Here is a 24,898-nt window from a genome sequence, read left to right as displayed (position 1 = left end):
AAGAGGGGCCCAGAACTGAGAGTTGTGGGATAGATGAGCACAGATATGGAACATAAAACTTTGTTCAAGGGCCTTGGGGAGAAAAAGGAAGTTTAAGCTGGATTGATTATTGTGAGGACACAGAGACAGACAGACTTTTGTACTGTAATCAGAGGACATTGAAGAGTGCAAGAGGGCTAACAAACCTGGTCAACAAGTGCAAACCTGACAATTCCTCCTTGACATTCAATGACATTACCATCACTGAATCCTTCATCATCACCATCATCAACCAGAAACTGAACAGCATCAGCATACTGTAGCGACAAGACAGCAGATCAAAGGCTGTGAGTTTGGCAACACGCTACTCACTGACTCTCCAGAGCCTGTCCAGCATCTGCAAGGCACAAATCAGGAGTGCAATGAAATATATGCCCCACTTGTCTGGATCAGTGTAGCTCCAAAAACATTCAAGAAGCTCAACACCATCCAGAACAGAGCAGTCTGTTATTTGGCACCTCATCTAACACCTTAAATATTCACTCCCTTTATCACTGATGCACAGTAGCAGCAACGTGTACCATCAGCAAGATCCATGGCAGGGACCCACTGGAGCTCCTTCAGCAGCACTTCCCAAACCTGTGAATTCTGCCATCTTGAATATGCATTGGAACACCATCACCTGCAAGCTTCCATCTGAGAAACACACCAACTCAAGATGGAAATATAACACCGTTCCTTCAGCGTCACTGGGTCAATATCCTGAACTCTGTCCCTCATCACAGACCGGGGAGGGGGAGAGGGGGAGAGCGATCCCTATCTGGACTACAACTGTTAAAGAAGGTAACTTATTGTCATCTTCTCAAGGGCAACTCAGACAGGTCAATAAATGTTGGCCCAGTCAGTGATACCCACATCCTGTGAAATAACAGTCTTTTCGTTCAAAGTGTTTCTTGAAGTAGGTTCATTGCTGTACTGAAATAAATGTCATAAGCAATTTAGCTGCAATGTCAATGATCAGCTCCTTCGTTTCAGTGATGTTGTTTGAGAGATACCTATTGACCAAAACATGGCAAGCAACACACCTATTGTTCTCCAAACAGTGCCACTGTCAAACCACCAATGACAGAACTGTTTCCTTGTTGCAGAGAATGCAATGTCTTTGTGAAGTGCTTATCTTACGAGATTTGTGCATCAGGATGATTCCCACAACTCCTTCAACTTGAGTGCTGTTAATATTTCAACACCTTCCCTACAAGTTATCTCTAATAAGAGCTCTACATCCTCTTGTACACGTGCATTCTCACTTCACAATCATTAATAATACCTGGTGTCAAATATTTATTATCTCCCAACACCTTCATTCTTCACAATCAGATTATCCTTTCATTCTTAAGGAATCCTACACATAGAGTCATAGAGTCATAGAGATGTCCGGCACGAAACAGATCCTTCTGTCCAACTTGTCCATGCTGACCAGATATCCCAATCCAATCTAGTCTCATCTGCCAGCACCCGGCCCATATCCCTCCAAATCCTTCCTATTCATATAGCCATCCAAATGCCTTCTAAATGTTGCAATTGTACCAGCCTCCACCACTTCCTCTGGCAGCTCATTCCATACACGTACCACCCTCTGCATGAAAAAGTTGCCCCTTAGGTCTCTTTTATATCTTTTCCCTCTCACCTTAAAGCTATGTGGTCTAGTTCTGGACTCCCCCAACCCAGGGAAAAGACTTTGTCTATTTATCCTATCCATGCCCCTCATAATTTTATAAACACATTCTTTAACTCTTTCTGTATTCTCATATGATTATTAAACTGAATTTGTGCCATCCGCTAGCATCTGCTATTGGTCTTTATAATCTCCCTTTTCAGTTCCCCACTACACGACCGCATAATTGATAACACTTTCCATATTCATTCTATACTACTTTACATTTCAGTTTCGGTTTAATTTTCATCCGTCTTTATTAGGCATAAACCTAATAAGGGAATCACTCAGTGTGCTTTGACTCATTGGCAGCTCTCTTTCTCAGAAGTTAGAAGGTCACTGATTCATGTTCTAATTTAGATATGCAAACACCCATATGCGGGCCAATATTTTAATTATAAGAGGGCTACACTGTCAGAAATGCTGGTTATTAGATCAGATGGGGGGGTTAAACTGAAGATTCAACTGCACATTCATGTGGGTATGAAAGATCGTCATCCCATTGCACCATTTCCAAACAGGCGGTAGGATTTAGAATTTAAGAAATAGGAGAATAAGATTAGATTCCCTACAGTATAGATTCCCACCTCTCGGCCCAACAAGTCTACACCAACCCTCCGAAGAGCAACCCACCCAGACCTATTCCCCCCTGACTAATGCAACTAACACTACAGGCAATTTAGCAAGGCCAATTCACCTAACCTGCACATCTGTGGACTGTGGGAGGAAACCAGAGCACCTGGAGGAAACCCACGCAGACACGGGGAGAACGTGCAAACTCCACACAGACAGTTGCCCGAGGTGGGAATTGAACCTGGGTCCCTGGTACTGTGAGGCAGCAGTGCTAACCACTGAACCATTGTGCCTCCCACTACAGGGCCAGAAGCCTGCTCTGCCATATTGTCTGATCATGACTGACCTTGGACCACCATTCCAACCTCCTGCCCAATTCCCAACATCCTTCAGTTCTTTAGAATCCAAAAATATTTATCTATGTTTTTCTCATCCTTCAAAACTGAACATCCATTAGCTGATACGGTCAAGATTTCTAAATATCTACAATTCTCTGGGAGTAGGAATTCCTCATCTCACTGTTAATTGAGATCATCCCGAAATTATGGCCTCTCTGATCATAGAAACATCCTCTCAGTATCTACCTTGCCAAAACCCCTCAGAATCTTATACATTTCCAAAGGAATATGCATCTAAACTGTAGGTTCACTCTAATCCACCTTTCATTATATGCCAATCTATTATTCCAGGAGTCAATCTCAAGTTCTCCCCAGTGTCCTACTCAATATTTATTCCTCAACCAGCACCAATATGAACAGGCTGCCTGGCCATGTATTACTTTAGTGCTTTTGAGAACTTTCTATCTCCTATTGCTTGCATTGGTGACGTGACATCCTTGACTGCAGAGTACTTTTGAAAGTATTGAGACGAACTGTAAAAACCTTCCTTTCTTAGAAGTGCTGTGCATTACATCAGGTGGTACCTGTGGGTACAACTTAGAGGGGAATAGACCTCAAACTGGGTCAAGAAAAGTGGAAGGAGTACATTCAAACCCAAAGCCTGTATGTGCTCTGCTACCTCACATATGTGCAATGAACTTCCTTCCCACCTGTGTGAGTCAAATAATATTCTGAAGTTACTGCTTGCAGAGATCATACAGTTACCTCAGAAACCTTTATGCTTCTTTCTAATCCTGTCTCATTTCTATTGTTCTCACACCATTGTTAAATTGCTAGCATTGTTTGCTTTTTTTCCTTAAATGCCATTCCTGCCCACTGAAGTCTGAAAAATAAAGTATTTCTTTCTCCTACCTACCTACTGAATACCAGTTTTCTTTAACTTAAATCTACATACCATGGATCCGAACGCTTTCAACATTTTAAATTCTGTTAGAGTCACCTGAGTCCCAATTTAAACTTTTCTGGATCTTCCAACACTATGCCTTTGATGTTTCCTTATTTACTATCAGTACAACACACACCTTTGTCACTTGCCTTTCTTAAATGAATAAAACTGGCCTCATGATAGGGATTTGTCTCCTTGCTGACAAGTTGTGTTTCCAACTCACTCCAATGCATTTAATGTGTTGATTAACTTGTTTTCTGATTGGTCAAGCACAATAGGCCACAGCCTATGGCTTCCATTGCTGGTCTCTCAATCATGCTAATGATAATTGTCTAATATTCAATGACTTTTCTGGGATTTGTTTAACTCTGTGGGTAAGTTTATTTAAAACAGTAAAATGCATTATAACTATGAAGCTGACATTATACCACTCAATTGATCTCTGTGCACATAGCTTCCAAACCACAACTAACAGACAGATAGATTGCAACATTTTACACACACAGCACACGGAGTTCTCAAACTGAGCTCTCATAAAGGCAAAGTACACACACAATGCTGCCTTTTCAGTCCAAAACCTTGAATATGTTATTGCTTCTCAAAGCCATCCTTATTTTCCAACATTTTCGTGCTTGAATCCCTCAAACTGACGTCCTCCTCTGTCACATTACTTCCCAAAGAGCATTGTGGGTCTACCTACAGCAGGTGGACAGCAGTGGTTCAAGAAAGCAGCTCACCTCCCACTTTCACAAGGACGACAAGGGCCAGGCAATAAAAGCTGGCCAGCTAGCAACGTCCTTGTCACATGAGTGAATTTTTCAAGAATTACCAAGCATTGGACACTAGATCATTGAATCCTTACAGTGTGGAAACAGATAATTTGGTCTAACAAGTCCACACCAACTCTCCAAAAAGTAACCCACCTAGACCCATTCCTCTAACCTATTACTCTACATTTACCCCTGACTGATGCAGCTAACCTACTCATCCCTGAACACTATGGGCAATTTAGCATTGCAAATTTATCTAACCTGCACATCTTTGGACTGTGGGAGGAAACCGGAGTACCCAGAGGAAACCCACACAGACACTGGGAGAACGTACAAACCCCACACACACAGTCACCCGAGGTTGGTGCTGGCGCTGTGAGGCAGCAGTGCTAACCACTGAGCCACCATGCCGGATGACACATAATGTGATGGACTTTTGTGTTGGGCTTGGAAGCATGAGGTGGGCCACTTCCTGACTTTGGAAATCTAAACCTGTCACCTCTGCCCACACCTACCATCAATCTGTCGCCTGGAATATGGGTATGGTTGGAGATTCTCAACTCGTACAGTCACCTTCCATTCACGGTGTCATCAGTCTCAGCTCCCCCATATAATTTGTATGCCCTCTGATTCTATTTTTCATCCCTATCATTACCTTTCATTCTCCTTCATACTGTAATGCCCCCTCCATACCCTCCCATAACCATGTTCCATCCATGTCCTCTTATATCCTTTTCATTTACTCATTTTTTGGGATGTGGGTGTCGCTGGCTGGCCAGCATTTTATGCCTGTCCCTAGTTGCTCTTGAGAAGGTGCTGGTGAGCTGCCATCTTGAATTGCTGGAGTCTACCTGCTGTTGGGTTAACCCATAATGCCATTAGGGAGGGAATTCCAGGATGTTGACCCAGCAATGGTGAAGAAACGGTGATATAATTCCAAGATGGGATGGTGAGTGGTTTGTAGGGGTACTTGAAGGTGGTGGTGTTCCCATAGATCTGCTGTCCTTGTCCTTCTAGATAGAAGTGGTCATGGGTTTGGAAGCTGCTGCCTGGGGATCTTTGGTGAATTTCTGCAGTGCATTTTGTAGATAGTGCACACTGCTGCTACTGAGCACCAGTAGTGGAGTAATCGGTCAGTCAGTGATGATGGTCGGTCCCACTCATATTCCTCATGTCCCATCCATTATCACATGCACTCAACCCAACCCCCTCCCTCCACCAAAGTATGCATAGCCCTCACACAGCATCTACAATACTCAGGTGTCAGGATCAATGGCTTCTGATTTCGTGTCCAATTTCATAATCTCAGAAATTGTTTTCTCCATGCTGTCCAACACTGTGTTCTACTCAGCCCATCTCTAGAATGAAATATTAATTTCTGATGCCATATCCACCTACTGTGATCATACATTCTGCTCACTTAAGCTCATTTTATGATTAATTCACAAAGTCTTAAATGGTTGTTTGCTCACCACTGAACACCATATCAGGGCCCCTCTCCCAGAACATCACTTTAAGATGCATCTTTTGGAATTTCTCATTCTCCTTCCTCAGGGAGTTGCTAACTCCCCTGTTACAGCATATCTCTTAGCAGATCTGAAATGATTTGGAAATGCCGGTGTTGGACTGGGATGTACGAAGTTAAAAATCACACAACACCAGGTTATTGTCCAATTGGAAGCACTAGCTTTCGGAGCACTGCTCCTTCATCAGGTGGTTGCGTTGAAATGATTTTGCCATTCACTACAGTATTCTTTCTTATTGAGGATATCTCCTGTAATGTTCTTTAATCTGCAGCTCTTACCTGTTACTGGCTGTGGTGTATGAGTGGATGACTTCAAGCTCAATCATGTAGTATATGCAATCAAATCAAATGTATTCCATTGCATGAGCATGCCAGCTCACTGTGCTGGATTAGCTGCTATCCATGGTGAAGATTCCTGTCACTACCCTTTTTAAATATAGGAATCTACAGGGCCTGATCTAGTACAGGAGAAGAAAAACGCTGAAGTTCTAACTAAACAAGATTAGCTTATTGTTGATTTATCAATTATTTACAGGTTACATTGGTACGATAAACATTGTTGCAGAGACTTTGAAAAACCAGGTGTGAGGTCATCCCCCTTTGAGACCCCAAGTTATTCTGCCCACAAATTCATATGGTGTCATCATAATGGTGGTGCTTATGGGACTCCTCAGTATTAACTCTTTCACTCTGAAAGCCGTATACAATCTCAGTCAAAGCAGATGCAGAAAGCTCTTTCAGGCAAGAGCTGGTGAGAGAGTTGGATGAATCGGATAGCTCTTTCAGAGAGATACCTTAGGCTGAATTGACTCCTCTGCACTGCAGTATTCAAAGAGACTATGATTTATATGGAGTCTTTTCTCTTTTACCTAGAATCTATCTCCAATTTCTGATAATGGTTTCATTTAAATTCCCACAATATATGCCAATGCTTCTTTAATTTATGCATAGGGTGAAGATTCTCCCCCCATCATTTTGCTTCTTCTATCAATTTCTTTGAATCTGTTCCCTCGCGATCTTGATCATTTCACAAGTGGGAACATTTTCTCCCTCCTTACTCTATCCAGACCTGTCATGATTTTGAACACAAAGTGGAATGCAATGACATCTGAGCACTCATTTGTAAAGATCTGGTGTTAGATTAGCATAGCCTTTCAAAAAAACAAAACCTGTCTTGCACAGGTGGAAACAAATGCTGTCCAGGATTGTAACTCTATTGAATAGGATTAAAGGCTTGGATAGTCAAAGCTGAACTTTAAAAAATGTGAGAGTGAAATGAATGCCCATTAAGTATTAGTGTGGAATAACATAATGCGCATTCATAGAAATGAACTGAATAAAGTGTTTTTGGAAGAAAACAGACAATAAATTGAATCATTGCCCCTTTCCACTTCTATCAGCACTTCCATCAGAAATGGGAGCAGGTCTAAACCATTTGGCCCATCAAATTTATTCTGCCAGTTAACATGATGGTGGCTTATTCTCTGCCTTAACTCCACTTGCCTGTCTGATCCCCTAATTCCTTGAGTGAGCAACAATCTACCTATCTCAGCCTTAAATATATTTGACAATGGAAGATCCAAAACCTGCTTACGTAAAGAATTCTAAAGATTTAAAATCCTCTGAATGAGGAAATTCCTCCTCATCTCAGCCCTAAATCCTTACCTCCCAGTTGTGAAGCTGCACCTCCTTGGTGCTGCTTATTGTGCAGTCTGTTGCACAGCCATCATCTGAGAGTAAAATGCTCCATAAAAGCCATAAGATAAATGTGTTTTGAAATGACTGGTAAATCCCAGCAATCCATTTCAGTCAGTATTCACATAAAGGTATGAGAATCAACGGATGTACTTCATGTGAAGTGAGATCAATAGGAACAAGACATTGTCATTCAGGTCAGTGAGCTATTCAATTAGATCATGGCTGATCTGCATCTCAACTCCCATTTCCTTACCTCAGTTCCATATTCATTGATGTTCTTACCAAACAAGTTAGCCTTGCCTTAAGTACTCCAGTTGGTTTAACATCTGGGTTTGAGTTCTAGGATGAGGCTGAATAGGCTGGGACAATTTTTCCCTGGAGGCTGTGGGGCGACCTTATAGAGGTTTACAAAATCATAGGTAGGGTGAATAGTCGAGGTCTTTGTCCCAGGGTAGGGGAGCCCAAAACTAGAGAGTATAAGTTTAAGGTGATGGGGAAAGATTTTAAAAAAGGACCTGCTGGGTAACATTTTCATACAGGGTGTGGTGTGTGTATGGAATGAGCTGTCAGAGGAAGTGGTGGAGGTGGGTACAATTATAACATTTAATAGGCATCTGGATGGATATATGAATAGGAAGGTTTTAGAGGTACATGGGCCAAATACTGGCAAATGAGACAAGGTCAGATTGGGGTGTCTGGTCAGCATGAGCAAGTTGAGCAGAAGCGTATGTTTCTGTGCTTTATAGCTCTATGACTCTATATAGCCTTTTATGGGAGAGATTTTAGGACCTCTGTCACCCTTTGTATGAAAAATCACGCTATCTAATTATAATCTTGAAAGGAATAACACTAAGTTTAAGGTTATATCCTTGAGTTTCACATTATCAAAGGAAGTGGGGTTTTTTATATCAATAGATTACTGTTCAATACTGAGGGAGTGGGTGAAGTTGGAATTGCAAATCAACTCAGATACTCATCCAACAGCCATATGCGTGCATTGTGAACGCATCTTAGTTATATAAAATGCTGGGATTTATATAATACCTTGTTATCGCTAAATGTCTTAAAGCAGTTCCAATGCAAATTGTTTACAAATACAATTTTTTAGAGGCTACACAGACAATCACAGAAACCATTCTACAACGGCTGACCTTTTTGATGAGTTTACCATGGAAAGGGTAATAGTTAGGAATATATTCAAGAGAACCTCTGGAACAAGTGGACATGATGGCCACACAAAAGCACTTTTAGAGATCATAAATGAAAACTGAAAGCTTGGGAGAAACTTAATAACATTCGCAGAGAGAGAAACTAGAGTTCTATTTTGGAGTTCAATATTATTCTTCTTTGAAATGGAATGAGGCTGTGATTTTTTATGCTGTTGACAAAAGGAGGTTGAGGAGCAAGTGGAACAGATGGTGATGGTGCCCAGAACAAAAGGACAAAGAGTGTTAATGATGGCAGTTATTGGACATAGGTGGAGAAAAGGTGCTCATGGTATTAGTGGTGGGTGCAGAAAATTGGTCAGTTTTGCTGAGAACCAGCTCATACAAACATGACAAAGTTTGCACGTGTTCAGGTATAATCAAAATGCAGAACAGATTTCATGTTCTAAAGTTGTTGAAGGAAGGGTCACTTGACCTGAAATGTTAACTCTGATTTCTCGCTACAGATGCTGCCAGACCCATTGAGCTTTTCAGGCATTTTCTGTTTCAGTTTCTGAATTTCAGCATTCTTTTGGTTTTTATTTTGTTGAACTCAATGTTGAGCACTCAAGGCAGTAAAGTGTCTACTTAGGAAAACGAGGTGCTGTTTGTGGCCTGGGCTACATACAAACATGACAGGTATCATAGGACTAAAATAATGGCACAAGAATAAAGCAGTGTATTAACATAGCAAGCAACTGGAAGATTCAGGTCATTCCTGTGGATGGGATGCAGGTGTTCCACAACGTGGTTTACCTGTCTGCAGTTGGTCTCACCACTGTAAAGAAGACGACATTGTGACAGTGAATATAGTAGATTAGACTAAATGGAGTTCAGGTAGAATGCTGCTTGACCAAGGAGCTGTGCTTGAAAGCTTGGACAATAAGGAGGGAGAAGATGAAAGGCCAAATTGTACACCTGCGATTGCATGGGAAGGCGCCATTGGAGGGGGTATTGAGGAGATATGAGAAGCAGCTGAGGTGTGGGCCGTGGTGTTGTGAAGGGAATTGTGGGATGAAAACAGTGGAGGGGAGGGCAGATAGGGTTCGGAATGACATCCTCTGGAGGTGGCAAGAATAATTGAGGATGATTCTTTGAATGTGGAGACTAGCGGGATGGAAAGTGAGGACAAGGAGAACTCTATCCTGATTCTGGAAGGGAGATAGAATGATGACTACAAAATGGGACAGTCATGACTGAGGACCTGTCAACCACAGTTGAGAAGGGGAAAGACCCTCAGTTTAGGAAAAGGGAAGACAAGCTGGAATAACCCCTGAGGAAGGTGGCATCATTGGAACAGATGTAATGGAGATTGAGGAGAAATGGGGACAATGAGTGCAGGATGCAAGGAGGTGTAGTCAAGGTAGCTGTGGGACATGGTGGCCATCCTTTGGCTCCTCAGTCTCTCAGTGCTATAATTACTTGAGCAAGAAATGGGCTTTATACACCTACTACACCAGTTAAACAAATGCTCTCAAATGTCATTTCCAACAATTACTGTGCAGCTTACCCGCTTCACATGGTAAGTCAAACATGTATTATATCGAGCCAGAGTGAGATGCAGCAGTTTAACCTTGAGCACTCAAAACACATTAACTACCCGATGGGAGAGAACTGAAGCCTGTTATCTGGTAAATATTGTGCACATGGGGGGTGTATATATAGACTGAAATCTCCTTCTATGAGTAGAGAAGGAGCATGAGCAAAATGGAAGGAAATATCTGCCTAATGAGCTCCAGATAATAACCTGGCAGAGGTGTTGCATTTCTGAAGAGTGTTGATGTGGAATCTTTCAGGCTTTCACTAGCTTTCTCACTGAAGTTACTTTAGAGAACGTGCAGAATACTGTCAGAGGATTACTATACAATGTGACTCGGAACCATAGGCAGATATTCTTAACAGAATGATGGCTTTTCTTCCCTTTCATTGACCAGCTATTTAGATTATGTGACACTTCCTTCTTAAGGTAACTAGTGGTCGGATTTCAGTCATGCACTTGCAGATCATGTATGTTGGATACAAAACACCCCTCTGCAACCTCTCCTGAAAATTGCAACATAGAATGAGTGGAAAAATCCAAAGATGAGATCTTGTGCTACTACTTTTCCTATTCCATTTCTCTTTCTCTTTGATAGTACCATCACTTGCAGCTTGGGTTCACAATTCCAGGAATGGCGGGACTGCCTTACGCTGAAAGACTGAAGCGACTGGGCTTGTTTACCCTTGAGTTTAGAAGACTGAGAGGGGATCTGATTGAAACATATAAGATTATTAAAGGATTGGACATTCTGGAGGTAGGAAACATGTTTCTGCTGATGGGTGAGTGCCGAACCAGAGGACACAGCTTAAAAATACGGGGTAGACCATTTAGGACAGGGATGAGGAGAAACTTCTTCACCCAGAGAGTGGTGGCTGTGTGGAATGCTCTGCCCCAGAAGGCAGTGGAGGCCCAGTCTCTGGATTTATTTAAGAAAGAGTTGGATAGAGCTCTCAAGGAAAGTGGAATCAAGGGTTTTGGAGATAAGGCAGGAACAGGATACTGATTAAGGATGATCAGCCATGATCATATTGAATGGTGGTGCAGGCTCGAAGGGCAGAATGGCCTACTCCTGCACCTATTGTCTATTGTCTATTACAGAAGAAAAGTTAAGAATGAAAATTGGAGAGTCAATGGAAAAGAAGATTCGAGCAGATTCTGTAACAGTGGGATGGCACAGCTGAGGCAAATCCATGAGCTCTGAAATTCTCATTTTCACTGTAGTTCTTTTACCAATCCTTGGGAGAAGTCAGTGGGTAAAGTGCCACAAAAAAATATTTTGTCAACATCTAATGAATGACAGAGTGGAAAACATAAGGAGAGTCAAAACTGCTGATAATGTCTACTATTTGCTTGGGGAGATGGGAGGAGAGGTTAATAGGCAGTAGCCAAGCGTCTGATCTGTTTCTTGTCTCACAAAAAGGAACTTGATTTTCAGTTGGCGGTCTGATGATGTTATGATCTGCTTTATTGAGCAACTATTGCCTCTGGCTTTCCTGTCCTGATAAATGTAAAGTAATGACAATACAAACAGGGAATATTTGCAACTCTAATGCAGCAGTACAGTGGCTCATCATCTGTGGGCTAATTCTATTTTACCTTAATACTGGACTTAAGATTCCATCAACTGAAGTAGAATTCGACACAGACAGGGATCCATTCATTCATGCAACTGTAGTTTAATTAGCAGGGCTTTTACGTTTCAAACAAAGTGTGTATGGTTTCATGTCTCATTCTTCACAATGTAGCCCACTTATCTAAACTAATACTCCAGTGCTATCATTATAGTTGCTGGCCTTCCCTTAAATGTTTATTGACAGCCTGCCTGTCTCCTCAGATGGATCTAAAGGGTTATAAGATACTAATTTGAAGATCACCAGAGGATTTAACATAGAACTGTCACAGGACAGAAGGAGGCCTTTCAGCCCATCATATGAGTACCACCTCCACATGACCATCTCACCTGGTGCTGTTCTCTTGCCATTTCCCTGAAATTTTACCCTTCAAAAGACCATCTAATTTGCTTTTATATGTCTCAGTTGAGACTGTCTCTACTTCACTCGCTGGCAGTGCATTCCACATGCTAACTGACAGATGAAAACATTTTCCTCCTGTCACTTTTGCTTCTTTTGTCATCGCTTTAAATCTTTGCCCTCTCATTCTCAACTCTTTCACAAGTGGTCATTTTATTTATTCTGATTTAGTCTGTCCAGACCTCTCATGAGGTCACTTCTATTAGATCTCCTCACAGCCTTCTCTTCTCCAAGGAGAAAATGAGGAGTGCAGATGCTGGAGATCAGAGTTGAAGAGTATGGTGCTGGAGAAGCACAGCAGATCAGGCCTCATCTGAGGAGCAGGAGAATCGGCGTTTCCTGATGAAGGGCTTATGCCTGACCTGCTGTGCTTCTCCAGCAACATTCTCTTCTTGTGTCCAAGGAAAAGAGTCTCAGCTTTTCCAAACTTATCATAACATTTCCTGGAGTCTTGGCTAACAATGACTTCTTAATCAAGATCACCAGAACAAACTATCTGGTCATATATCTAAAATTATTGTTTGTGGAATCTTTCTGTGCATAAATTTGCTGCCTTATTTTCTACACTTTGGGAAGACATGAGGTCGTGACAAAGGCAATGGACGCTTCTTAATTTCTATGTCCTGAAACAGGGATGTTTTATTTGAGTTTGGGAAACATTGAGTCAGGTGACTGAGAGGATGGCTTATATGTTGGACAGGGGGCAGGGTTATTCTGAATCCCACAACCATCACTGGTCATGGAGCTTGAGCAAAGCAGGACCGAGCTCCAGATCAAGAGAAATAAAGATAATAGAAATGTGTTAGGTGAAGGTTAAGACCCTAAGAGGCAGTGTAGGGTTCATCCAGAAGGCATCAGTGGTCACACAGTACTCTTCTTCCCATGGTTGTGTTTGATGTCTCAAGGTTGTGATAAGGTACTATAGTATCTGCAGTCAAATGACAATGGTCTGAACATGCATAGCAACAATATCGACTTACAGAAGAGCAATGTAAGCTTCCATGGCCATAAGTTGAGTTTGTATGATCTCAGCCTGACCTTTACTGCAACACTCAGCTTTTGTTTCCACTGCTGTTGGATGCTGCATCATGCTTGGGTCTATGCTTGGGTCCATATGTGTCCCTAATGGGTCACCACGTGTGAGTTTAATGCAAAACCATGTGCCAGTCATGCCCCAGCTCCTTGTGGTTGTCTGGAGGCTTTCCAGCAAGCCTCTCTAACACTGCAAGTATTTCAAAATGCATACCCATCTGCTGCTGTCTTAGGCTGGGTGCCACCTTGACATGCAAGACAGTTAGCCACTGAAGCTGGAAAATGAATTTGGGTGTTGTGCCTGTCACAGTTTAGTGTGTGCAAGCTGTGAGATGTGGGTTTCAGACTTCCAGTTGTGTTAAGTGATGGTGATATGAACCTAGGAACAACAGGTAAGAGTCATGAATCATAGAGATTGTTAGTTGGTGACTGATATTAATGCGGTGCACAGAGCAGTCTGTGGGGCTAGCAGTTCAGGCACAAGGATATGCCATGTGATCCACTGACCTTCACCACGTGTGGGAAGTCATTGAAACATGTACAGCACTGCATCTTGGGATAGATAGACACAAATGATGTTTCCCCTTGAATGAGATATATTAGTCCAACAATGTTGTATAATACAAAATGGAGCTTCAGTATGACCAATATATTCATTCCAGGTACAAGTTGTTGACAATTGTATTTTCTATTTTGGGCTATATACAGAGCAGAAATCACTATGAATTGTTTAAACACTCCCAGGGCAATACAGGGCGATTTATATATAGAGTAAAACTCAATCTATATAGTTCTGTCAATATTCCCAGGGGAGACTTACACTCACTAGGCACATAGTAAGCTCTCTCTGCATTCCCCATCAAACACACTCAGGTCAGGTACAACATTATCACAGTGCTTATGCCATGGCAAACTCAATAACTAGGAGATGATGACTACCATCATGATCTCCCATAATTGGGCACTTTGTCAAATAGTGCATATGGTACAATCTTTGAATAATCTGGTCCTGTACACAATATCAGTGCCTGTGGTTGCTTTTGCTGCAACAACCAGACATAAATGTTACCAAGTGGAAGGCTTTGATTCAAAGTGAAGGCTGAAGGTTCACAGGTATTAATCTGCTTCAAACCTACCCAATTCATTCATATTGCAAATAATGATTCACATCTCACATAGAGCGTGCTGGTGGTTTGCTATCCTTTGATAGGATGTGGGTGTCACTGGCTGGGCCAGCATCTACTGGCGTTCCCTCATTACCCTGGTGGTATCAGCCAGATCTTGAAATGTTGCGTCTGTGTGATGTCGGGCCACACACTGTACTGTTAGGGAGTTCCAGGATTTTGACTTAGCGACAATGAAGGAATAGCAGTATAAATTCAAGTCAAGATTTGTGCGACTTAGAGGGGTACTTGCAGGTGGCAGCAATCACATGCATCTGATGCCCTTATCCTTCAAGTTGGCAGAGGATGTGGGCTTGGAAAATGCTATGGAAGGAACCTTGGTGGGTTACTATACTGCAGCAGTAGATTGTATACACTACTGCGTTTTGAGTGTCAGTCGGGAAAGTGAATGTTGAAAGTGGTGGTGTATCAGCTAAGCTGTTTTCTCCTCAGATATTGTTAAAACTGCACCCGACCAGCCAATTGGAAAACATTCCATCACTGTCTTGGCCTGTGCCTGAGACTTGGTGAATAGTCTTTGAGAGTCCAGAAGTGACTGCAGAATTCTCAGCCTCTGACATGCTCATGTAGCCATTGTATTTATATGGTGAGTCCAGTTCAGTTTCTGATCAATGATACTCCCCAGGATGTTGATACTGCGGGATTCACTGATGGTAATGCCATTGAGTGTCAAGGGATGACAGTTAGAATCTCTCTTGCTGGAGATGGTCATTGTCTAGAACTTGTCTGGCATGAATTTTATTTGACATATTTTGGTGCAAATGGACAGAAACTGCTTCATTACCTGAGGAGTTGCGAATGGTGCTGAACATTGTGCAATCATCAGTGAACAACCTCGCTTTTGACTTTATAACAGAGAGAAAGCTATTAATAAAGCAGCTGAAGCTGATTAGACCTAGAACCCTGCCTTGAGGAACTCCTGCAGATTTGTCTTGGAGTTGAGATGACTGACCTCCAAAAACCACCACCATCTTCGTACATACCAGTGTGATTCTAACCAGGAGAGAGTTTGTCCTTTAATTCCTATTAATTCCTGTTTTATTAGGGCTCCTTGATGCTACATTTAATCAAAAACAACTTAGATGTCAAAGACTGTCATTCTCAATTCACCTCTGGAATTCAGCTCTTTTGTACATGTTTGGACCAAGACTGTAATGGGATCAGGAGCTCAATGGGCTGGTGGAACACAAAGTAGATTTTGATAAACTAAGCATCAGTGAGCAGGTTATTGCTAAGTATCTGCCACTCGATAACTCTGTTGTGACACTCCTTTCATCACTTTGCTGATGATTGACCATAGATTGATGGTACAGTAATTGACCTGTTTGGATTTGTCCTGCATTTTGTGCGCAGGATATGTTTGGGCAATTTTCCATGCCAATCTTGTAACTGTTTGAAACCACTTCGCTCAGGGCATGACAAAATCTGGAGCACAAGATTCCAATACGATAGCCAGAATGTTGTCAGAGTTAATTACCTTCACTGCATCCAGTACGTCCAGCAGTTTGTTTTGATATCCAATGGAGTGAACTGAATTGGCTGAAGGTTGGCATCCGTGATGCTAGGGATTTCAATAGGAGGGTAACTGGCTCATCACTTGGCACTGAAGATGGATGTTTGCAATGGTTTGATGTGCTGGGCTCCCTATCATTAAGGAAGGGGACAAGGGTGAACCTCGTCCTCCAGCGAGTTGTTTAATCATCCATGACTGGATACATCAGGAATGCATTAGATCCAATCTGTTTGTTGTGGGATTGCTTAGTCATTTCAATTAAATGCTACTTCTGCTGTTGGAGACTCAAGGAGTCCTGTTCTGTAGTCTCACCACATTGACATCACATCTTTAGGTATGCTTGGTGCTGCTCCTGGCATGACTTCCTGCACTCTACATGGAACCTGGGTTGATCTTCCGGCTTGAAGGAAATGGTAGAGTTGAGAATATTATGAGCAAATTTTTTTGCCGATTGTGGTTGGATACAATCCTATTGCTACAGATGACCCACACAGCCTCATAGATGTTCAGTCTTGAGTCGCTGGATCATTTCAGTCTATCCCATTTAGCATGTGCCAATATGATGGAGGTTATTCTCAATGTGAAGGTGGGATTTTGTCTTCACAAGGACTGTGCAGTGGTTACTCTTACCGATACTGTCATGGACACATGCATCAACAGCTGGCAGCTTGGTAAGCTAGAAGTCAAATATGTTTCTCCCTCTTGTTGATTCCCTCACCATTTGCCACAGACCTAGTTGAGCAGTGATGCCCTTTAGCATCCAATCAGCTTGATCAGTAGTGCTGCTGCTAGCCCCACTCAGTGGCAGGCATTGAAATCCCCCACCCAGAGGACATTTTGTGCACTGGCCAAGTTCAGTGCACAACATGGTGCTCAGCATAGAGCAGCACTGAATCCTCAGCTGAGAAGGTGGTAATCACCAGGACATTTCTTTGTTGATGTTTAATCTGATACAATAAGATTACATGGTTATCCCACCAATGGGACAGGACATACCCAGGGATGATGATAATGGCAGTGTCCAGAATAGCATGTATTAAGAATAATTCTGTGAGTATGACAATGTAATCAAGACTGGGTTTGTCATTGTCATTTATGGTGCCAAGTCCAATGCTGGGCATTCCATCCAGTTTTGTAATGTTCTTTAGGCTTGCTACGCAATTTTATTGCGTACTTATGAGTCAACTGCATTGCTGTAGGTCCGTAAAAAGGAATGTAAGTAAAACTTCGACAATGAATGGAACTAAAAGTGACAAATCTAAAGGACCTAACGGTTTCTACTCGAGAATGTTAAAGGAAGTAGGGGACCACATTATAGGCACCATAACTATAATCTTTCAGAGATCTCTAGATGCAAGATTCACCCTGTGGGTTGAAAATTACACATCACTCTACTTTGTAAGAAGGGCAAAAAAGGAAGATTACAGACCAGTGAGCCTAACGTGTGATGGGAAAATTGTTGGAGTCTATTACAAAGGTTAGGGTAACTGAGCACTTCTCAAATTTTCAGATCATCAGGGAGACCAAGCATGGATTAATGACAGTTGGGTCATGCCTTACAAACCTCATTTAATGTTTTTGAACAGGTAAGATAGTGACAAAAGAGAATGTTGATGGATGCTGATTGTATGAACTTCTAGAAGGCTTTTAATAAAGTCTCACATAAGGCACTGTAAAATAAGGTGGAAACCCACAGAACTGAAGGCACATTACTACCACGGCTGGAAAATTGGTTGAAGGCAGGTGACAGGAAGTTGGGATAATGAGTAGGTATTAAAATTGGCAGGCCATGACCAGTGGTGTTCCACAACAATCTGTGTTAGGCCTTGATTATTCAGGTTATTTATTAACAACTTGAAAGAGTCATATACTGTATCCAAATTTGATACAAAGTTAGGCTGCATTGTAGACAGTGTTGATGATAGTGGCAGATGGAATACAATATGAGATTATCCATTTTGGGCCATAAAAAGATAGATCTAGATGGTATGAAGTTAAATACATTGGATGTCCAAAGACACTTGAGGTTCAGGTGAACAGATCTTTAAAAGGTCACAAACAGGTGCAGAAAATAATGAAGGAAGCTGATGAAATACTGCCCTTTATATCTAGAAGACTGGAATACAAGGATGCAGAAGTTATGCTGCAGTTATCCCACTTGAAGTAATGTGAGCACCACCCCTTCGGAAAGAGAGATTGGCATTGGAGGGAGTGCAACATAGATTTACAAGAATGATACCGAGACTTCAGGGGTTAAATTATGAGGAGAGATTATACAAGCTGTGCCTGATTTCTCTTGAATTCAGAAGGTTGAAGGGAGATCTACTGTTCTATGTTTTATGTTAACAGGAAAAGTCAGGGGAGATAAAGATAACCACTTTCCATTGTTTGGAGATTCTCGAACTAAGAGCATAGTCTGAGAACTAAGGCCAGACCATTCAGGAGAGATGTTAGCAAGCACTCCAATACACAAAGGGTGGTAGATATTTTGAACTCTCTTCCACAAATGGCAGTTGATACTAGATCAGTTGTTAATTTTAAATCTGAGATTGTATTTTTATTTAGCAAAGGTGTGAAAAGATATAGGCAAATACCAAAGATATATGGATTTAGGCCATAGATCCGCCCTGATCTTATTCAATGGTGGAATAGGCTCAAAGGTTTGAATGGCCTAACCCTGTTCCCATGAATCACATGTTAGTGAGCCAACGTAAAGGTAGTGTATTTCCTTTATTGGTGAACCAGATAGGATTTTACAGCAATCTATTATATGGTCACCATGAGGCTAGCTTTTGATTCTAGATTTAATCATATTCAAATTTCACCATCTTCCATGGTGGAATTTGAACCTGGGTCTTGAGAATATTAGGACGGCTATTCCAGTGGCACTGCCATTTCATCACCCCTACATTGGAAGGGGGTGCTTACTAAAACTGTTCACAGAATCCAGATAGCTTTCAATCCCAGCCATCTTTACCATTCCAAATCGGCTTTGTAAAATGATTATCAATGATCAGCATCTAACTGCCCTGCAAGTGTCAATAGTTATGGTTAGTAATTACATGCATTATACCCTTAATAGAGCCTGTGTTTTAAATTGATACTTAACTGAAGGAGCTATGAAATAAGTAAGTCTCTGACAGACAGTTTAATGTCAGCACATTCCTCTGCTGCAGGAGTGGAAAATATAGGTCTCACATGGCAGGACACTGTTGTCAGTGTTGAAGTGATTCACCTCCCAACGTAAGTCCTTTCTACTGACTGCAGTTGCTAAAATCAGCGTATCTGCAGCTTATAATTATGAGTGAGTAATGATCAGTATCGAACTGAGTCTTGGCTCAATCGTAGGCTCACCATCTCTGAGTCAGAACTTGCAAGATTTGAATTATAAACTAAAGACTCTTGGCAAGGTGAAGCTTCCAAACTCTGAATACTGCATAGAGATTCAACGCACTATTCATATTTTGTTGGACTGAAAGGATAACTTGTCTGCCCCACACATCACTATTAGATTCCCAATGGTTATCTAGTCAGGTTGCTGACCACCATATTAAAAGAGATTTTGTTACAGAAACACAAGAGTGCGTTTGGAGCAGTATTCATTGTCAAATCATTTTAACTGGGCCAGTCTGAGTGGATTATTTATCAGAATGGCAATATGAATGGATCATTAGGGTCAATATCAGTGTGGTTGGGTTATTAGCGACAGCATTGGTTGAGTTGGTTATTAGAGGCAGCAATAGTATGCATGGGGTATCAGCAGTCTGAAACAGTCCATGTTAAATGCAACAACACCTAGACAATATCCAGGCTTGGGCTGTAAAGGGACGAGCAACATTTGCACCACAATTGCCAGGAAGTTGCTATCTCCGAAAAGAGACAGTCTAACAACCGCCCCTTAATATTCAATGGCGTTACCATCACAGAATCTCCCGATCTAACATCTTGGGAGTTACAATTGACTAGAAACTCAACTGGACTCACCATATAAATACAGTGGCTACAAAAGCAGGCTAGAAGCTAGGAATCCTGCAGTGAGTAATTCACCTCCTGATTCCCCAGTACCTATCCACCATCGACAAGGCAGAAGTCAGGAGTGTGATGGAATACTCCTCAAAGGCCTAGGTCAGTGCAACTCCACCTGTATTCAAGAAGTTTGACACCATCCAGGACAAAGCAGCCTGCTTGATTGACACCACCTCCGTACACATCCATTCTGTCTACCACTGACACTCAGTAGCAGATGTGTGCACAAATCCCACTGCAGAAATTCAAAGATCCTTCAACAGCATATTCCAAATCCATAATTATTCTATTTAGAAGGACAAGGGAAACAGATATTTAGGAACATCACCAACTGCAGGTTCCCCACCAAGCCACTCACTATCCTGACTTCGAAATATGTCTCCATTCCTTCACTGTCACTGGGTTGAAATCCTGAACTTCCCTCCATGTGATTGTCTTATTTGGCATTGTTCTGGTGTGATTGGTGACTCGGGACAGCAGCATGTATTAGGACTACCATCAGTTTAAGTGGCTTGTTAGGGTTGATGTAAATGGGAGTAGCTTCTTCAGATCAATATTAATCAGTGGGTTAGGAGGGATATTAGTGTCAGTATTGAGGTCAGACGGTTATTAGGGTCAGTGTGGATGGATTACTGGCTTCAATATTAGTGAGTTATTAGGGTCAATGTGGGGCTATTATTAGGGTCAGTGTGAGTGGGTTATTAGGGTCAGTGTGATTGTGCTAGGGTTAGTGTAGGTGTTTTATTAGGGTCAGTGTGAGTGTGTTATTATGGTCAGTGTGAGTGTGCTAGGATTAGTGTAGGTGTTTTCTTAGGGTCAATGTGAGTGTTTTATTTGGGTCAGTGTCGGTGTTTTATTAGGGTCAGTGTGAGTGTGTTATTAGGGTCAGTGTGAGTGTGCGAGGATGAGTGTGGGTGTTTTATTAGGGTCAGTGTGAGTGTGTTATTAGGGTCAGTGTGAGTGTGCTAGGATTAGTGTAGGTGTTTTATTAGGGTCAGTGCAAGTGTTATTAGGGTCAGTGCAAGTGTTTTATTAGTGTCAGTGTCGGTGTTTTATTAGGGTCAGTGTGAGTGTATTATTAGGGTCAGTGTGAGTGTTTTATTAGGGTCAGTGTCGATGTTTTATTAGGGTCAGTGTGAGTGTGTTATTAGGGTCAGTGTGAGTGTGCTAGGATTAGTGTGGGTGTTTTATTAGGGTCAGTGTGAGTGTGTTATTAGGGTCAGTGTGAGTGTGCTAGGATTAGTGTAGGTGTTTTATTAGGGTCAGTGTGAGTGTGTTATTAGGGTCAGTGCAAGTGTTTTATTAGGGTCAGTGTCGGTGTTTTATTAGGGTCAGTGCAAGTGTGTTATTAGGGTCAGTGTGAGTGTGTTATTAGGGTCAGTGTGAGTGTGCTAGGATTAGTGTAGGTGTTTTATTAGGGTCAGTGTGAGTGTGTTATTAGGGTCAGTGCAAGTGTTTTATTAGGGCCAGTGTCGGTGTTTTATTAGGGTCAGTGCAAGTGTGTTATTAGGGTCAGTGCGAGTGTGTTATTAGGGTCAGTGTGAGTGTGCTAGGATTAGTGTAGGTGTTTTATTAGGGTCAGTGTGAGTGTGTTATTAGGGTCAGTGTGAGTGTTTTATTAGGGTCAGTGCGAGTGTGTTATTAGGGTCAGTGTGAGTGTGCTAGGATTAGTGTGGGTGTTTTATTAGAGTCAGTGCAAGTGTGTTATTAGGGTTAGTGTAGGTGTTTTATTAGGGTCAGTGTGAGTGTGTTATTAGGGTCAGTGTGAGTGTGCTAGGATTAGTGTGGGTGTTTTATTAGGGTCAGTGTGAGTGTGTTATTAGGGTCAGTGTGAGTGTGCTAGGATTAGTGTAGATGTTTTATTAGGGTCAGTGTGAGTGTGTTATTAGGGTCAGTGCAAGTGTTTTATTAGGGTCAGTGTAGGTGTTTTATTAGGGTCAGTGTGAGTGTGTTATTAGGGTCAGTGTGAGTGTGCTAGGATTAGTGTGGGTGTTTTATTAGGTTCAGTGTGAGTGTGTTATTAGGGTCAGTGTGAGTGTGCTAGGATGAGTGTGGGTGTTTTATTAGGGTCAGTGCAAGTGTTTTATTAGGGTCAGTGTCGGTGTTTTATTAGGGTCAGTGCGAGTGTGTTATTAGGGTCAGTGTGAGTGTGTTATTAGGGTCAGTGTGAGTGTGCTAGGATTAGTGTAGGTGTTTTATTAGGGTCAGTGTGAGTGCATTATTAGGGTCAGTGCAAGTGTTTTATTAGGGTCAGTGTCGGTGTTTTATTAGCGTCAGTGCGATTGTGTTATTAGTGTCAGTGTGAGTGTTATAAGGGCCAGTGTGAGTGTGTTATAAGGGTCAGTGTGAGTGTTATTAGGGTCAGTGTGACTGTTATTAGGATCAGTTTCAGCAGGTTCTTTGGGTCAGTGGGAGTGGGAGTGGGCTGTTACTGACAGTACTGATGTTAATGCAATCATCCCAATATCAGAAGGTCTTGGTTTTGTCTGATCTTTGCTGCAGTGGCATTTTCTTCTTTTGAACTGACACAGACACACAGCTTCTAGCTCTTCACCTCTGATGAAGTACGGCTTTGAGGCAGACTGACCATTGCACTCTGAGCTGCCTGTCCTGTTGATATACAGATTGTGTGCATGGAGAAAGTGAGGACTGCAGATGCTGGAGGTCAGAGCTTAAAAATGTGTTGCTGGAAAAGCGCAGCAGGTCAGGCAGCATTAAAGGAGCAGGAGAATCGACGTTTCGGGCATAAGCCCTTCTTCAGGAACTTCAGGAATTCCTGAAGAAGGGCTTATGCCGGAAACGTCGATTCTCCTGTTCCTGAGATTGTGTGCATGTCCTTTCGCCAGCCATCAAGTTGTCCTTGAGTCTAGGACACAGATCCAACTGCTGCCAAAGAATCTCTGGGCATGATCCAGGCCAAACCTTCACTCACCTCCCTCTGCCAGATTCAGCTCTCTCTCCTCTCAATTCCTCTCTCTCTCCTGTTCGTACACTCTCTGGCTACCTCCCATCTCTGTATTTTGCTGTCTGTTTTCTTTCTGAGCTCAGCCAGGCTGCCACCTGTCTGCCTCCTCTCTATCCATCTGGCCCCTCTCTGACCTCTATCTCTCTCTCTCTCTCTGCATTTCTCGCTGTCTCTCCATCCTCTGCACACTCCCTATATTTCTGCTAGCTTTCTCTCTTTATCGGTTCTTTCTCTTTATTTCTTTCTCGGCCACCTCTCCCCTTCCCGGACTGGCTTCAATACGTTTCTCTCTCTGACCTCTACCTGTTGTCCGCTCACGGTATTTATAATCTTTCTCTTGCTGGCGTCTCCCTGGTTTGTCCAGCTGATGAATGAATTCCTCTCTCGCTTTTGTAGGAAAATAATTGCTTCGCTGATGTCTGCCTGGTCGGACTGTGGTGCGGCGGGGGAGGCGGCGATACAGGCTCAGTGGCCGACTCCAGAGCTCACAGACCGGGCACTGCAGAGGGGCTTTAGTCGGGACATGCTCCCTTTTTACCAAGCGGCTTCTGAATGCCCAAACCCGGCTGTACCGTGTCCCACAGTCACCGCCAGGGTCACAGTCATACATCCCCAGGGCCACAGACAACATTGGGGTCATAGTTACACAGCACCAGGGTCATAGTAATGCTAGTCCAGGGTGACACCCAACTCCTGACCACACACCCACCACCCCCATCACAATCAACACAGTTACCCCTAGTGTCACAGTGTCACAACCCCATTCCCCCTACCAGGGTTACAATCACTCCCAGGGTCACAGCCCCACACCCCGATACCCCCACCAGGGTTAAAATCACCCCCAAGGGTCACAGTCGCACAGCCCTATACACCCACCAGTGTCACAGTTACCCCCAGAGTCACAGTCTCACACCCCTATACACCCACCAGTATCACAGTTACCCCCAGGGTCACAGCCCCACAACCTTATACTCCTAGCAGTATCACAGTAACCCCCAAGGTCACAGTCTCACAGCCCTATACCCCCACCAGTGCCACAGTTACCCCCAGGGTCACACTGTCACATCCCTACACCCTCACCAGCGTCACAGTTACCCTCAGGGTCACAGTCTCACAGCCCTATACACCCACCTGTGCCACAGTTGCCCCCAGGGTCACACTGTCACATCCCTCCCCAGGGTTACAATCGCCCCCATGGTCACAGTTTCCCCGAGGGTGACAGTCCCTCCCATTTCTCGGTGCCAGGCTCTCAGTCCTACCAGCCCGGGAGAACAGTTCCTCCCACATCCCAGTCTCAGGGTCGCAGCCACCCCCGCGGGTGCCCCTACCTTGCTGCGGATCTGGCCGGAGGTGCTGACTTTCCGGATCAGTTTCTGAGGTCCCTCCTGCTCCTCTCCATCACTGTCCGAGGACTCGTCCCCAACCTCAGGCTGCAGTGACCTATCCGAGCCCAGGGATGACACGGACTCGCGGTTCTCCCGGGAGAGGCACATGTCTGGGTGCAGTTTCTCAGCCATTCTCCTGAGATCTGGCTCTCCTGCCGCCTCCGAGTAAAACATGCAAAAGAGCGGCTGAGACTGCAGAAGAGGAGGTACACGCTTTGCAGTTTGTTTTGGTCGGAAGCAGCTCTGTGTGTGTGTCTCTCTCTCTCTCACGTTGACTGCAGGCTCTCTCTCTCTCTGCATCACTCAAACGCTGATGTGTGTGGACCAAACAGTCATTTGCATGTCCTCGTCGTGAGATGTACTAAAATCCGACCCCAATCAACAGAAACATGGGGAGGGATGCGATAGGAGCCCCAGTTTAATAGCAATCGCTACGACCAGACTCACCCGCCTCAAGGTTCAAAGATATTGGTTA

General features: G+C 43.1%; 1 protein-coding gene across 1 annotated transcript in view; it reads right to left on the bottom strand.

Moving 5' to 3' along the window:
- The window catches only part of si:dkey-172j4.3 (diacylglycerol kinase delta), a 224,155-nt gene extending 199,480 nt beyond the window's left edge, over window positions 1–24,675 (bottom strand). Inside the window, exon 1 of the mRNA XM_060832574.1 lies at window positions 24,367–24,675. Within this exon, the coding sequence (XP_060688557.1) occupies window positions 24,367–24,597 (231 nt within the window). The 5' untranslated portion in view covers window positions 24,598–24,675. The remainder of the gene's footprint in view (window positions 1–24,366) is intronic.
- Window positions 24,676–24,898: the final 223 nt, after the last annotated feature.

Source organism: Hemiscyllium ocellatum, chromosome 11 (genome assembly GCF_020745735.1).
Source record: "Hemiscyllium ocellatum isolate sHemOce1 chromosome 11, sHemOce1.pat.X.cur, whole genome shotgun sequence".
In the NCBI taxonomy this organism is placed as follows: Eukaryota; Metazoa; Chordata; class Chondrichthyes; order Orectolobiformes; family Hemiscylliidae; genus Hemiscyllium; species Hemiscyllium ocellatum.
Note: the sequence above shows the minus strand (reverse complement) of the source record. Positions and strands in the feature narration are given on the sequence as shown.